General features: G+C 44.3%; 1 protein-coding gene across 2 annotated transcripts; it reads left to right on the top strand.

Moving 5' to 3' along the window:
• The first annotated feature begins 3,249 nt into the window (after nucleotides 1-3,249).
• On the top strand, nucleotides 3,250-14,965 carry znf281b (zinc finger protein 281b). 2 transcript variants are annotated; one of them, XM_048232466.1, is made up of 7 exons: nucleotides 3,250-3,365; nucleotides 6,369-6,977; nucleotides 7,891-7,998; nucleotides 9,241-9,364; nucleotides 9,877-9,960; nucleotides 11,371-11,489; nucleotides 11,969-14,965. In XM_048232466.1, the coding sequence occupies exons 2-7, from the start codon at nucleotides 6,426-6,428 to the stop codon at nucleotides 13,787-13,789; spliced, it is 2,808 nt and encodes a 935-aa protein (XP_048088423.1). In that variant the 5' UTR covers nucleotides 3,250-3,365; nucleotides 6,369-6,425; the 3' UTR covers nucleotides 13,790-14,965. The 2 variants fall into 2 exon arrangements, with proteins under 2 accessions (XP_048088423.1, XP_048088422.1); XM_048232465.1 differs by having other exon boundaries at nucleotides 9,868-9,960.
• Nucleotides 14,966-16,513: the final 1,548 nt, after the last annotated feature.

The raw sequence follows: 16,513 nt of genomic DNA, 5'->3' as shown, positions 1-16,513 counted from the left end.
GTTCTCTAACTAACAAATACCAAATTCTTCAGTCCTTCGTCTTCATTGCTGTGGCCATTTTGGGAGTTTGGGAGTTTCCTGTTAGTTTTCTTTGTTGTTGTTGTTTTTGTTTAGTGTTTTTGTTTACTGTTTTTACAATTGAACTAGAAGATTAGTTCACTACAGAACCAATGTACCTATATACCTGAGCAAGTTAAAATATTTTATATTTTAAAACTGCCAAAGAGTAATTCACTACATAATATAATCTGGATGTATTTATAGGGAAAAGGGATTTGTAGGGAAAAAATCAACCATATTTTGTGTTCATAATTTGTAGCCAATGCAATTCTGCAAAACATAATGTTGCATTTTGTTTCTCTCGGGCAATTGCAATTTCCTTTGCAGCCATCTGCTGGAGCAGCAACATTAAAGTGAGTGATATTTATGAGAAACTAAACAAAAACGTGAAATGCTGATAACAACTCTGGAACCTTTGTGATGGTTGTGGAGAGCTGGATGTTGCACAAACAGACCAACATAACACGGACAACACTGCACACATCCTTTACACGCTCTACCGGTCAGACAACAAAGGACACCTCTCCTTGAAAGGTTAGAGGTCGGAGACCCCTTCTGTTGTTGTGATAAGGAATGCTTCAGGAAGTAATTCCTTTCCATGGCTATCACAGTTGATAATGACTCTCTTCTGGGAGCACTCTGTGAAGAGTCTCATTCACTAACTGCCCATCTACAATACACAACACATTTTTTTGGCACAGTCAGGGCCTTAGTTTGAATGATGGGCATTCAATAACTAGGAGAATCAATGTGCTAATTTAAGTGCATACATTGGTGATTCTGTCATGCATCATGATTGCTGACTTTGCACTCTGCTAGCCAGAGGATGCTAATTGTTATATCTTAAGTTAAAGTATTTTTTTATCGGTTTTATTTGTTCATTGGATCTATCTATCTATCTATCTATCTATCTATCTATCTATCTATCTATCTATCTATCTATCTATCTATCTATCTATCTATCTATCTGATCATGTATTTGAGACTAGATAGATAGATAGATAGATACTTTATTGATCCCCAGGGGAAATTCAAGGTCTCAGCAGCAGCATACATACAACACAAACACATTCTTTAACAGCAGAAAGAGTAATTAAAGTATATAATATAAAAACACAACTAAGCAGTAAGGACAGTAGAAGATAAAGAATATGCTAAATATACTAAAATACAAATTATACTAACACTTAATACAATATATAAAAATATACTAAAATACAAATGACAAAAATACAAATTATACTAACACTTAATCTAAATCAATTCTAAAAACAGTATCCACATAGTGGTGATTAATAAATAAATCAGAGGCACTTGCAATGACTGAGGCAGGGACTGAGCCTGTGATTCTCTGTGCATAGTAAGGTATGGTAAGGTGCTCTAAGGTGCTCTGTGTGAATGAGTGTCATGGTGGTAGTGCAATGGTGATAGTGGTCATGGTGATAGTGCAAATGAGTAAGTCAACAGTGCAACAATGCAGAAATAAGGTAAAGTAAAGTCTATATATCTATATATTTAACTATTTAAGAAAATGTATAAGTGTGGCCACAGTTCGGCTGTGGCATGGAGGGGGGGGTTATGCATATGTGCTAATATAGCACGCAAACAGTGAGGCATAAAGACAGTGGTACAAGTGCCTAGTGGACAGACAGTACCAAACATGGAGGGGGTGAAGAGGCAGACAGACTATGCAGAGAAGTCTATCTCTCCTCTTCCCTTAAGTGAGGCATTGAACAGTTCAATGGCCCTGGGGACAAATGACTTTCTCAGTCTGTCAGTTGTGCAAGGCAGTGAGCGAAGTCTCCAGCTGATCAGGCTCTTCTGCTTAACAATAGTGCTGTGGAGTGGGTGACACTCATTGTCCAAGATGTTGATCAGTTTGTTCAGGGTCCTTTTGTCAGATAGTGAAGTGATGCACTCCAGTTCAGCTCCAACTACAGAGCCAGCTTTCCTTACCAGCCTGTCAATTCGCCCCACATCCTTCTTCCTTGTGCTTCCTCCCCAGCATACTACTGCATAGAAGAGGACGCTGGCAACAACAGACTGGTAGAACATCCTGAGGAGCTTACTGCACACATTGAAGGACCGCAGCCTCCTCAGGAAGTACAGCCTGCTCTGCCCTTTCTTGTAGAGTGCGTCAGTGTTGGCTGACCAGTCCAGTTTATTGTCCAGGTGGAGACCCAGATACTTGTAGGTGCTAACCACCTCCACATTGACCCCATCAATGTGGACTGGTAGCAGAGTGGGCTTAGACCTGCGGAAATCCACCACCATCTCCTTGGTCTTTGAAGTGTTAAATTGAAGATGTTTGAGTTTGCACCATTGCACAAAGTCCTCCACCAGGCTCCTGTACTCCTCCTCCAGCCCGTTCCTGATACATCCCACAATTGCAGTATCATCAGAAAACTTCTGCATGTGGCATGACTCGGTGTTGTAGCAGAAGTCAGATGTGTACAGGGTGAACAGATGCTGCAGATCACAGTGTCAGAGAGACAGTTCTTCAGTCTGACGAACTGTGGTCGCTCGGTCAGGTAATCTGTAAATCCAGGTTACCAGGTGAGCGTCCACACCCATCTGCAAGAGCTTGTCTCCCAATCTGAGGGGCTGGATGGTGTTAAAAGCACTTGAGAAATCAAAGAACATGATTCTCACAGCACTTTTCCCCTTGTCCAGGTGGGAATGTGTCCTGTGTAGAAGATAAGTGATGGCATCGTCCACACCCACTTTCTCCTGGTAAGCAAACTGTAACGGGTCTAGTGCATGGCGTACCTGGGGTCTGAGCATGCCGAAGACCAATCGCTCCATTGTCTTCATCACATGTGATGTAAGAGCGACAGGTCTGTAGTCATTAAGACTATCAAAACAATACAATGACTGCTCCATGCTTATTTATTATTCCCTGCCAATCAGTGTCAAACAAGTCCATTGTGGCATGCACACACACACACACACACACACACACACACACACACACACACACACACACACACACACACACACACACACTTTCATCCTTGACTGAGTTACAGCACTTGCAGTAATCTTGACTTTGCCCCTGACTTTGAATGAGAGCAGAGCCATGGACAGAAATACAAAGGGTGCCCTCTGCTGGTACGTTAGCATTATACAGCACCAGTTGTCTGTCTCCTCTCACGACCCGTCCGCCAAACCCATAATTCCCCGCGCCCAGACAAGATGGAAGAGAACAGCAGCCGCAGGAGAACAATGTTTTGGCAGTAAAAACTCAAAGGAACGATTACTGGGGAAAATATAAACGCTAAAGAGTCGGTTGCGGTCATGTATTGGTGAGTGCGAGTGAACATCACTTTTTGCTTTAGGTTAAATATGGATATGTATCGAATAACGTAGGATGTAAACGGCAAAATCAGATCACGGTCGCTCAAGCGAGAGATGCATTCAATTCCAAGCATCATTGTTTCGGTGTTGCATGGGCCATTTAATGCGGGGTTTTATATTGTACAAATGTTGCGTGGCTAGCTTAGCTGAAAGAACTGCTTATTTGGCTCAGTCGAATACCTACTATTTCAGTATGATCTACGCCACTGCAAACTTTGCGGAATGTGTTACTAATATGCAGTAGTTGGAAATAGCAAGCTATAATTAGAGTTATAGCTAGCAAGCAAACGTCTTTAGCAGCCATCTAATGCTATCGCTAACTTAGCTGGTTATGCTACGTATTTCTTTCTCCACGAGAATGCATGCTAGTCAGCTAGCTAGTCAGTTAGCAAACCGTCTTTGAAAGGCAGACTATGAATGTGGTAATCAATATTTTAGTGTTTTTGTTTAAATTCCTGTTTTCTCATTGTTTCTAATGTCTAACCAATGCGAAACTATACGAACTGTGTCCATATACAAATATATGTATGGTAAGCCTACATTAATGTAATATGTAACGATGTTGTCTGCCTGCTAGCCATGTTGTAACAAGTCAGTGCTTTGATGCGATGAATTAACGTTAGTTAGCCACACTGTAGCAATGTCTCGTGTGGGAAATTCAGCTTTGCATAACGGATTTCCATTATTTTTCGGTCAGAACAGCATTAAGCGCAGCGCAACATAACATACAACGTTATGAATGGACAATGGTTTTAGAGACATTAATTGGAAACTCACTGGATTAGCGGGAATAAACGGTTGGCTCGTTAGCTGGCTATTTTAGCTTGCATGAATGAGGTTAGTTAGCTAGCAAGTTAGCAATGTTCATCACAATAGTCCGCTTCTCCTACGGTTTCAATGTCGTCTAACCAAATGGTCGGGAGACTAGACAATAAAACTCGCAAGCCTTCATTTAAGTAAGGCTTTGAAAACGTGTCTAAGTGCGATTACATTTAACACATATTTGTTAATTTCACACTGTCTGATTGGTCGCTATTTCAATGAATTTAACGCTATGATGAAAATAATATTGCAGAACTGAAGTTATCAATAAGCTTAGTGCACTTGTCCCCTGAGAATATGGGATAATGTATTCCGTCTTAATGGCAGTCTACGTGCCTCTGTGTTCAATGTTGCTGCTGATCCTTTAGATGTTCTTTCAGTGCAATGTTTTTTTGGTGTATTTCGTTCACCAACTCAAACATGTCACCTCGGCGCAGTCTGTCAATGTTTTATAACTGACCCGTAAGGCAAGGTATCACAATAATCCCCAGTCACTGGTATTAGTAATGCATCCCCTAAACGCCGCATGCAAGTATTAATACCTCTAGGTCCTAGTGATTAGAAAGCACATTTAAAAACATGGCTAAATTCTACAGCGTGTCGAAACATGTAACGTCGACAAAACATGGTGTTTTCAGATGTGCATGTCAATGTTGTTCTGTAGTTAGCCCATGAAGCTGAATTCTTAAGAGGTGAGTGTTTTTTTAAGATGACATCCTCAAAAAATGGCTCAAGTTTCTTGCAGTTTTTTTTTTTTTTTTTTTTTTAAGAAGAGTAAAACCATTGTTTTGGCTCCTACTGGTAAGCTAGAGTTTGGCTGGAGTTTGGAACATGATTCAGAATCGTTTTTCCTTGTACTTGCTTGGCCCCAATATTTGATAGGTTGATTCCTACAGTCAGGAGGTTAAGCCCTTACAGTCTAACTAGCTTATGTCGCCTGTAATCCTCCTTGACCTACACAGGTAAAGGCTAATCACTGGACGTGGAGTCTTTGATTTTACCATGATCTGTGATAACCTCCAGTGACATGCACGCTAGGAGCTGACTCTTAAAAGATTCATCCAACCTCTGGTAGCCATGGTAGCTATGTCCAGTGGTGGGTCAGTTGAATTATGTGAGCGAAATGCAAGGCAGACATGGTCCACATGTTCCTATTAAGTGAAATCCCAGACATGTTTATGGCTGTTTCAGAGCATTTTAAAAACATGCCACAACAAACAGTCTGTTTTTTTTTCTCTGTACAAGACTATTTTTGTTGTTTGTTTTGTTGCAGTGCCTCTTCACAAACTTCAGTCTGTATTTGCACAATTTAATTAAGGTTATATGAATAGTTACCTAAATGGATTTATTTTGCTGTCCTTAGGTAAAGGTGACGGGCCAGACGTTCGAATAGACACACTATAAACAGGTCACCACCACCACTCCTTTGTGAGATCACATGACTAAGCTTGCTATGGGCTTGTTTTAAAAAAAAAAAAAAATCAATCTCCTTCCCCTCAGGTCCCATCGCATAGTAATCCTGTCGAGTAAAGCCAGAGAAATCCAATCAAGCAATTAATGTTGGAGTGAAAGGTAGAACTGCGTGTGCGTATAGCTCCATCTCTGTGTCTGATTTGATATGGTGTCAAGGCTGTGGCGAAGCTTACAAGAAGTATGATTGGGTCGTGTTCTGTTGCCCGTCTTCAATCCTGACAACACATCACAACACTTTTGCCCTCAGATGGTGACGGGACAGGAAGTGGGTCAGTGTGGGGAATTATTAGTGTTATTATTTATTATATTTTTATTTTGAGAAGGTGTTGGGGAATCGGATTATGAGAACGTGGCTCGCTGTGTGCGGATCTGTGACTGTCTGGCTATTTTGAGAGGCAGTCAGTGGCAGGAGGAACGACGGAGGCAGCATTTCAGAACTCCGAGAAATGCTCTCCGAGTACAGAATAAAATAGGCTTAAGCTCACAGTGCAATACAAGCAGTATCTGTGTCATTTCGCAGAATAATGTGCCTCCCCTTTTCTCCTCCATGTCTGCAAAACACCAAATAACAAACGTTTGCCAGGTAGTCAACCATATTAAGCCTGTTACAGCAATTGATGTCATGTCTCCTCTTTTCTCTGTCTTTCTATCTGCAGGATATCCCCCTTTTAGTCCTTTTTTCTATTTTCCCCCTCCCCTCTTCTTTCTCTTGAATGAACGGAAGCCCCGTCCTCCAGCAATACGCCGCCACCAGCAGCAGCTGCAACAGTCCCACCTCCACCGTCTTCACCTCCTCTGCCACCATGAGCCTCATCCAGGACAAGCTGGGTAACGAGTTCCTGCGCGGTAACGGCGGCATGGACCCCAACTTCCAGCCGGCCAGCATGCTGATGTTCAGCCACCTGCCGCCGGTCACCAGTTTCACGCGGCTGGCCTCGCAGTCGGTTATGGGTGACCTGCAGCAGGAGATGATCCTCAAGAAGGAGCGCGACTCCCCCGACCACGGCGGCGGCGGCGGCGGCTTCCTCCACGGCATGGGCATCAAGCAGGAGAAGCTGAGCGAGCTCGACTACCGCCTGCCGATGTATGGCACGCCACAATCTGCCGGGCACCACATCACGGTCGCCGGCGGCAACAACGGGATGGCACAGGGAGGCAGCGGCGGAGGAGGAGCCGGCGGGAAGGGGGCCGGCACTATGGACATGCTGGACATGTCGCTGGGCAACCACCAGAACATGCTTCTGCATGACCTCAGCCTTAGTAACGTAAGTGCATTACATTAGGCGGCGATCACACAGGCATGCTTTTTCACCTCCAAAATGCGAGTATGGAGTATAAAGTAGTTAATGTTGAAAACACAGAAATTGTGTAGAAATGTGTACTGTAATGTTGTTGCTATGATATGTCATATTTAGCTAAGTAGCTAGCTCCCTGTCAGGCAGCTAAGCAATGACCCATTGTTGAAAAAAATGCAACCTCAAAAGTTGAACTATTTTTAACTTTGTGCACATCACGCGTTGCAATGGTCAGTCTCATCGTTGCATAAGGGAACAAATGATTTTGAGTGCCTAGAGGTAGAAAAAAGTGTCAGTCTGAATGGCCCCTTAGTCTTGGCAGATCTTAATTTTATTCAAATCCTTTGTGTAGCACTTCTAGACACTTGTCTGGGAAAAGGGTGGTGCAAACAAACTTTACGTACCTACTTAAGTGGTGATGGGGCTTGTCCTGAGAAGTTTTTGTGAACGGAACCGTTCATTGTTTATGCATGCGCACCCATGTCCAAATAAATTGAAACAGGTTTGCAGCTGTCTAAGAAGACAGAACCTGTTTCTGTTCCCTTCTCATTTCGATTTTGTAGCCTTTTTTTGGAACTTCTCCCACATAAAAGCGCGTTTTTATTTCTTCAACCACAATTTCCTTTTTTTTTTTTTTTTTTGAAATGGACGCGGTCACATTCGCATTGTGTTATTGTTATTCACATACGGAGAGCTGGTTCATCATGTTAAAATGTGACCCGCGACCAGAAACCTTGAAGGAGCTGACAGCTGAAAGCTGTCGTCCACCCTAGCCCCCAATCCTTGTTATTGTTTTCCTCGGTCCCCACTGTCTGCATTGTTGTCATCTGCCCCCTCGCCCCCCCCTCCCCACTCATTAGCCTAATCTGTGCTTTGTCATCAGTTCTCGGGCAGATTGGGGAAGGAGCCCAAGGAGGGTCGACGGGCCAAGAAGCCTAATGGAGAGGGTAACGGAGGCAAAGGCCGCAGGAAACGAGGGGACGCCGCAAAGGTATGCACACATACAGGCCCATATCTATGTACACATACCCTTACAGGCATTAACACACAAGGATACAAGGAAGTTTATTGTCACATGCATATAGTTACTGGATGTAAGAAATGCAGTGAAATTATGTCTGGTGTCAGCCTATTTACACACACACACTATATATACAGCTCTGGAAAAAATGAAGAGACCACTGTCCACTGCACTTTTGGTCATCCTACGGTTGCTGAGTGACATTTTAATGAGTTGACGGTCATATTCAAATTTGCTGTGGTCTCTTAATTTTGAATATGACCATAAACTCATTCGAAAGTCACTCTGCAACCGTAGGATGACATCAGAAGAATGTGCAGTGGTCTCTTATTTATTTTTTTTCCCAGAGCTGTATATATACACACACACAAACTTTTTTTTTTTTTTAAATCTCAGACATTGACACTCAAATATAAACAAATATAATAAATACAAATACACAAACACCCTCTAACACAGAGGACGAATTTAAACGAAGGGCAAAGAGCAGAGTAAGCGCTTTAGACTTTGCACTTTGCCCACCTTTTAAATTAGGACCAAGAGACTTTCACTAAAAGAGAAAGCCAACAGACAGACAACATTGTAAAGATCAGAATTAACGATCTATACACACACAGACACACACACACACACACACACTGAATTAACGATTTGCACACTCACACAGGCCCCTACTTTATAAGAGAGGTCCATCTCCTCCTGTCCGTCTTCAGCTTGTCCTTGAGATGGAGTGCCTTTCTTTTTTGAATAATCTTTGTCACCACTCATCTTTGCAGAGTACTTCATTCTGATTGGTTGTTTGGGAACTGAATAGTCAGAATGTTGCCACAGGCAACAAGTGTTTGTTAAATTGTCTACAATAAAACCGTAATCAAGTTACATCAGAATCTATATAGAGGCTGTTCCTCGGGTAATAAAACCATTTAAAGCTAATGTTGTGACTGCCCTCAGCTTAATCTCAGCCTCCCCTGCTGTTAGTCTCTCACTGGCTCTGTTTCATTTGCATTTCTTCAGAAATTAAATTTCAATGTTTTAACGTTCAGTTTAAACCACGCTCCCAACTCTCAACAACCACAGATCTTTCTGAAATTAGTATACTGTTGAAGTGTTGTGGACATTGAGCAGATGTGAATATGTTTTTCCTTTTATAACTTCTTTCTTTCTTTCTTTCTTTCTTTCTTTCTTTCTTTCCCCCCCTCTGTCTCTATCCAGTCACTGATGCTGGATGGAGATGGGGGTCCAATGTCCCCGAACTGCAAGCCTCACATCTGCGAGCACTGCAACGCAGCCTTCCGCAGTTCCTACCACCTGCGCAGACACGTGCTCATCCACACAGGTGAGACGCTTTCTCTGGTGACTGCACGCACAGAAAGATCGCACATCACCTTTTACAGATCACCCAGTATGTCCGCAAGTACACACATGACCGTATGTCTTTAATGTGTTGGCACACTTTGTTTTAAATCCACGGAAAAGATACACCTGTCATGCTGGCAGCTAACAGTATGACATACTTTTAAGGGCTCCACCGGTTTAAGTTTTTAAATATATTATTTAGTTTCTCTAATATGTGCCTAATGTAGCATTTAGGGGTAGCACCCAGAATAGCATGTAAATCAAAAGGGACCCTGTGTCTGTCTGTCTGTGTGGATTTGAAAGTTCCTCTGTTCTATGTGTTTTTGTTCACTTTAAAGCATGAACATGCAGATTGACAATCTACTATTTTTTTTTTTTTTTTTTTTTTTAATCACACGACTATGTGAATCTAAAAGCTGTTCCTCTGTGTTTTGTGTGTTATTTTTAATTTAATGCGGGACGCGGGCACTTGTATTATTTCTGATGGCACAGGGGAGAGGCCCTTCAGGTGCAGTCAGTGCAACATGAGCTTCATCCAGAAGTACCTGCTGCAGAGACACGAGAAGATCCACAGCGGTGAGTCCCTCTGCCACACACACAGAAACGCGCGCACACACACACACACACACACACACACACACACACATACATACATACACACACACGCACAGAAACACACATACAGTACGCACAGAAACATACACGCACACACACACACACACACACGTGCACATCACGCACAGAAACACACATACAGTACGCACAGAAACATACACGCACACACACACACACACACACACACACACACACGCGTGCACATACACACACACGCACAGAAACACACATACAGTACGCACAGAAACATACACGCACACACACACACACCCACACCCAAGAAACAAGATGTTCTTTTCTCCAAAAGCTCTGTAGTGCTTTGGAAAAGCAGAATAATTTGGCAGTATGCTGCTGCATGTGAAGTGGGCACATGTTGGATGTAATTTTTAAAGATGGCAGTGGCCCTGTGAGTATTTTTGACACAAATTTGGCCTTTGAAGTGGATGGGGGTGGTACTTCCTCACTCTCTTTAGTTCTAAATAGTACGTCCATGATAATTATAGCTGTGGGGATACCCTTTACCAACCCTGTGGACATGAGTGTCAGACACCAAGACAGCAGATCGTTTACGCCAAGGCCCAAAACGTCTTTTCTCAGTGAAGAAGTAGTGTGTATGCGGTGCAGCTCTCACACACATGCTGCTGCAGCAGCCCATTGTTCAGGCACACAGAGCCTTCTGCTCTTAGCAACTAAGGTGGAGGGAACTAAGTGCTCAAAAGCGTGATTACACTGAACTAGAGTTGTTCAAAAGTGTGATCACACTGTACTAGAGTTGATGCGGACAGTGTCCGTCATGACCGCTATGACACCATCGCTAGTGGCCTATATAGTCCTCAGCATAGCAGATAAGAGTAGCAGGCTTGGTAATACGAGTAAACAAAGTTATTATTTTTTGTGATTACTTATCACTTGCTATAATTATGGCCATTTGGCTTATAGCCAACGAACATCAAAAAAGTAAGGAAAGTGCTCTAAAGGTTTTTGAGCACCTACATTATTACTACCATTAACCATCACACAGCTATACACATTTGCTCAAATTCCTTCAGTCAACAAGTGTTTTGTTTTTTCTCCAAAATGTACTAGATTGTAATGTGCCTAAAATAATATAATAGAGAATAAATGACAAAAAGAGTCATATCGGTTGACCTCTAGTTCTCAGGGGGTTGAATTTAATGCGTTTTCCATTGACCTCAATGTGCTTTTATAGCAAAAGGCTATGATGTCACACTTAAGTGTATCCGTGTGGCCCCGGTTTATACTTAGAATGTAGTATAACCAAAACGGAACTTGTGCTATTTTAGCTGGTGAGGGATGTACTGAATCTCTCTCTCTCTCTCTCTCTCTCTCTCTCTCTCTCTCCCCCAACAGGAGAGAAGCCGTTCAGCTGTGACCAGTGTAACATGCGCTTCATTCAGAAGTACCACATGGAGAGACACAAGAGGACTCACAGTGGAGAAAAGCCATATAAATGTGACAACTGCCAACAGGTAAGATCTATATGGATCCACTTGTGACTTTACACTTTAGTGTATATTTTCACAAGTTGGGTTTGTTGTTTTCAGGATTTGTCGTTTTCTTCGCTTTTATTAGCATAGTAGCTCAATGATTATTGATTTAGTTGCAATCCAGATTTGGTGAAAGTATCTATGTGTGTGCGGTTCAGGGAGTTTAGTGTTCGTAAACAGGATGTTTACTTAGTTAGTAAACACACATGAAATACTCTACAGCCCTTAAGTTGGTACTGTCACACCAGTGTGATGGGAATGTTGAAAATAGAACGTTCTAAAGAATATCTGGGTTCACTTAGAGCCGTTTAAAGGGCTGTGGGTTCACTGAATTGAACATGTTATTTTAGAATCTTACATTGTTCCGGAACAGAATCTTTAGTTAGAATGTTCAAAACCCCCCTGCTGAAGGGTTCCATCTTTCTTAACTCCCTCCACTCTGTGTTTCCCCTCACCCTCAGTATTTCTCACGCACCGACCGATTACTGAAGCACAAGCGCACCTGTGAAGAAGCCATAAAGAAGGGCCTTGACCCAAGCATGCTGGACCTCGGGGAAGATGACCTCGGCCAGGGCAGCTACCTCCTCACTCAGGGAAACCCTTCCGTCAACGCCCCCTCTGGAGGGCGCAAGCGAGGCCGAGGCAAGGGAGAGGGCGGCGGGGAGCGCCGGCGGAAGAAGGCGGCCTCCTCCTCCTCCTCTTCCTCGCTTCACATGCCCCGAGGCCTGGGCCTGCAGGACTACGGCGGCGGCGGCCTACCGTCCGGCTCGGGAGACGGCGAGGCTGGGGGGCCTTCGTCGGGCGGCGGGGGCAACCACATGGGCCGCACGCCCAAGCTAGTGTTCAAGAAGGCCGGCCGAAACAAGGGCCTGGACAAGAGCCTTCTGTCGATGGCCGACGAGGCTGCCGCCGGCGGCTCTAACTCCGGCCTCCATAACCAGAAGCTCTCCGCTGGTGGGGGAGGGGGAGGGCTGGATGGCCTGGGCCTCATGCAAGGCTCCGGAGGCCCCAAACAGCCCGGCACCAGCAGCAATTACGACGACGCCATGCAGTTCCTGAAGAAGCGACGCTACCTGCACGCGGCCAACAGCGGGGGCGGCGGAGGCTCCGGGGCGGGTGTAGGCGGCGGCGGGAACCAACAGAACGACTTCGGGCATCTTCCCCCGCCCCAGCAGAACGTCATCCAGGGCGGCCTGGCCGGCGAGCCGACACTGGCCCTGCTGGACACGTCGCCGCTTATCAGCGTTGACAAGCACGACAAGTCGGGCATCCCAGACGAGGTGCTGCAGAGCCTGCTGGATCACTACAGCCACAAGCCAGACGGCTCGCATCACCACCACCACCACCACCACCACCACCACCCCCACCACGATGATGTGACCTTCGACCTGTCCGGGCATCACGTGGATCTGCAGCCGGCCGAAGTGGTGGGCCACGACGATGATGGCTCGCCAGGCGGCTCTGGCGACAAGACTGTGGTGATGAGCGAGTACTCCAAGTTCCTGCTGCAGACCCTGGAGCGTACCAGCCACAGCTCGGGCTTTGCTCTCGGCCCCTCGGCGCCCTTCCCCACCCTTCTGACCACCAGCAGTCCCTCATCCTCTACCCTCTTCTCTGACAAGCACGTGTACACCACCTCGCCGCTGGACTGCGGCTACACACAGCCCGTAAGCTCGCCACTGGCCCCTTCTTCCTCGTCCTCGTCTTCCGGCGGCACCAAGTCCCACTACAGCATGCTGGTGTCGGCACCCTCGCCCAACAGCCACGCCTCGGGCTCGTCGGGCTCGTACCACCTCAGCAGCCTGGAGCCGGCCAGCCACCAGCAACTCACCCCGTCGCAAGAGCTCGACCAGCTGGAGAAGCAGCACTCGCCGCCCTTCCAGCTGACCTCCGACATGGCTAACGGGGCGGGATCCGCGGGTCAGAAGGACGGGAAAAACGGCGGCAGTTCTGCAGGAGGTGGGAACTCGGATGGTGGAACCGGCGCTGGCACCAACGGCAACGCTGGAAACGGGCCGGCGTACCCCGACCTGGCGCCGCTGGACCCCTCCAAGGAGGTGGACCTGCGTTCCACGTACCAGATCGAGAACTTCGCCCAGGCCTTCGGCGCGCAGTTCAAGTCCGGCCGTGGGACCCCGCTGTCGGCGTACGGTGGCGCTGACGACCACCGGTTGCCGCGGACTACCGTCTCGGAATTCTCAGGGTATACTAGTCTGTTGGCGGACGTCGGCGAGCCCGCTAGCTCAGGATCCAAAACTCCCACGAGCCAAAGTTACAGGTAAATAGGGTCGTCCAAGGAGGGGGGAGGGGGCGGTGTCTTCCAACCTCAGTTGGAAACTTCAGAACATTGGAAACCTAATCGACCCCACTTCAACCCCCTCCCCCCAAATCCATTTTATAACAACCGTTAAACAAGACAGAGAAAGACTTACTACACTGCCATTAATTGTTAATATGAGACTCTACCAGGGAAGGTCTTCAAGACCTCATGCAATTTTTTTCTAAAAAAAGTACTCCTTTTTAATATGTATTCAGTCTTTGTCTTTATTTTAAAAAACAGCGTAGTGTGTATGATATTGTTTTTTTGTAGGTTTTAAATGTATTATTTTTTTCTTCCTCAATGAAATCTAGAGGGTAGCTATGAACTGGCTTGTGTTCCTAAAAACCCCTGTGTGTTTTAGCAATCAGGATGCATTTGTAAAATATTAATGATAATGATTACAGTAATAATGTGTCAGGGAGAGGCCCAGTGTTCAAAAGGCAAAAAACCCTATGTATTGTCTGTTACAATAATGAAAAGTATTACTCAGGAAAAAAGCAGCAAACTAAGAGGTTATTTTTTTTTCCTCATTTTTTTTTCATGATGAGGCAACTTTGAAAGGTTTACTTATGTAAGTACATTGAAGCTTTTTTGTTTTGTTTATGCATTTAAAAAACTTCCTACAGAAAGGGAAGACTGTAGCCAATCATGAATCTGTGCGTTCAGTCACTGACAGACCTTTTCCACTACTAGTGATGTTATGGAGATTATGGTACCTTTGTTTTAGACATAAACACACCCTTTCATCTCTCTCTCTCTCTCTCTCTCTCTCTCTCTCTCTCTCTCTCTCTCTCTCTCTCTCTCTCTCTCTCTCTCTCTCTCTCTCTCTCTCTCTCACACACACCCACCCACCAACCGTTTCCATGGTGATGAGGGGGTATGCTGAGCACTGATTTAGCTCCCATCATCCTTTGCTTTGTTTTACTCTCTGGTTTTTGTTCCCTTGATTTGTTTGACTTTTTTTTTTTGGTCATCCTCTTCTTTTGCAAGGAGTCAATGAGCACTTTTTTAACCAGCCGTTTTAACCATTGAGGAAAAAAAAACTGATTCAGCCCAGTCTCATTTAAATTTTGATTTTCAAAAATCAAATTTTGATTTTTTTTCTTTTTGTGGAGAAAGCTGTGAGTTTAGTGGGAAAAGGGGATGTGTTTTGGGAGGGGGTGGGATGAGTTGAGAGCGGGTAGGGTTATGATCAAGGGCATTTGGGTATGGTGGGGGTGGTTAGATGGGGCGGGGTGGGGGGACTTGGATGCTATGCCATTATTGTTCGTAATATTGATATGTAGTGGAGCCTTGGGTTCAAGTTACAGGGCCTTCTTTGTATTAAAGTGTATTTAAATATTAATGTTTTTTTTTTTTTATATATAATATTTTTGCTCCATGAGAGTGGCCACATTTAGGGCAATCCTACCTCTCCACCTCAAACACTGACTCAGGTGTGGTCAGTGCATGCAAACAAAATGGGCCGAATATTTTTTTTTTTTTTTTTAATCCCCTGCTGACACAAGCCAACATCCGACACACCATCATTGTGCAAATGAAAACAGAACATGGAAAAAAATACATGCTAGTTTTTTTTTCTGGACCTAAAACCTGTGGTTTTTTAAAAATGTATTTTGTTGGCTCTTTTGAAAGAAAATGGAATGAAACAAAAGACAAAAAAAAAAAAAAAAAAGACTTTTGAAAAATCAGGAACATGGTGATCGAGAAGGAGGACTTTTGATGTGAGCAAAGTGATTGTTTTGCCCCCTCTCCCTTGCCCATCTCCCTCTCCCCTCCCATCTAAATGGTAATGCAATTTTTGATGACTTCCTTTTGTGACTGAACACTAATCTGCTTTGTCTTCCATGGTTAGATGATTATTTTGTTAAACTTTTTTTTTTTTTTTTTTTTTTTTTTATTATTGTCTTGAGTGGCCAGAGTGTGATGTTTTACAGGTGGGGTGCTGGCCTTCTCTTGTTTTTTCTCTGTTCCCCAAGACCTGTCGAGGGTGGGGTTCAGTGGTCACCTTTCTGGGTGAAACATCACCAGAGGTAAAGACGCCCCATTTTTTTTTTTTTTTTTTTTTTTTTTTTTTTTTGCCCACCCCAGCTATGCGCTATGGTTTCGAAGAGAGAACAATGGAATGGAGTATTGCTAAAGTGATTTTTGAAAAACAAAAAGTAGGATTGACCATAATATACCTCATATCAATGCAAATGGAAAACAAGGAAGATATAACATTTTTTTTTGCAAAATCCCAGGGAAAAGTGTTACGATGTATGTAGTGAATAGCAATTGAGACTAAAAAAAAAAAAAAATGAAAACAGAACACACATCCCAGGTAATGGTGTACTCTTCTTGGGTCCTTATTCATCCCAAAGTCACCAGTAGTTTGGGATAGAGTAGCCCTGTAATAATTTTGTAACGCCTCCTGTGTTGGCTGTGCTGCGGAGAAACTTGACCGGAGGTGCAAATGAACACTTAGTTTGTTTTTTCCTTTTCGTGTTTCGTTTTTGACCCAGTGAGTCATGCTAAGCAGTGTTGGGTTGTAGGTTGATGCCCCCTTTTTTTAGGATTCTCTCTTTTATGATGATTTCCCATCTCTCCCCACCCTCCCCATCTTACTTTTTGTTACTTGCCATAAAAAATGTGTTTTTTGATAAGGTGTCTAGAATGACTTTTGTTTACAATAATGTACAAATAC

The sequence above is a fragment of the Alosa alosa genome, chromosome 22 (assembly GCF_017589495.1).
Source record: "Alosa alosa isolate M-15738 ecotype Scorff River chromosome 22, AALO_Geno_1.1, whole genome shotgun sequence".
Lineage (NCBI taxonomy): Eukaryota > Metazoa > Chordata > Actinopteri > Clupeiformes > Clupeidae > Alosa > Alosa alosa.
The sequence above is the reverse complement of the archived record's forward strand: the minus strand, read 5'-3'. Positions and strand labels throughout refer to the sequence as shown.

Coding starts and splice junctions, on each gene's coding strand:
- znf281b (XM_048232465.1), top strand. CDS start 6,426: ATGAACGGAAGCCCCGTCCTCCAGCAATACGCCGCCACCAGCAGCAGC. Junction 6,978..7,890: donor ATGACCTCAGCCTTAGTAAC/GTAAGTGCATTA, acceptor CTTTGTCATCAG/TTCTCGGGCAGATTGGGGAA. Junction 9,365..9,867: donor ACACGTGCTCATCCACACAG/GTGAGACGCTTT, acceptor GTATTATTTCTG/ATGGCACAGGGGAGAGGCCC.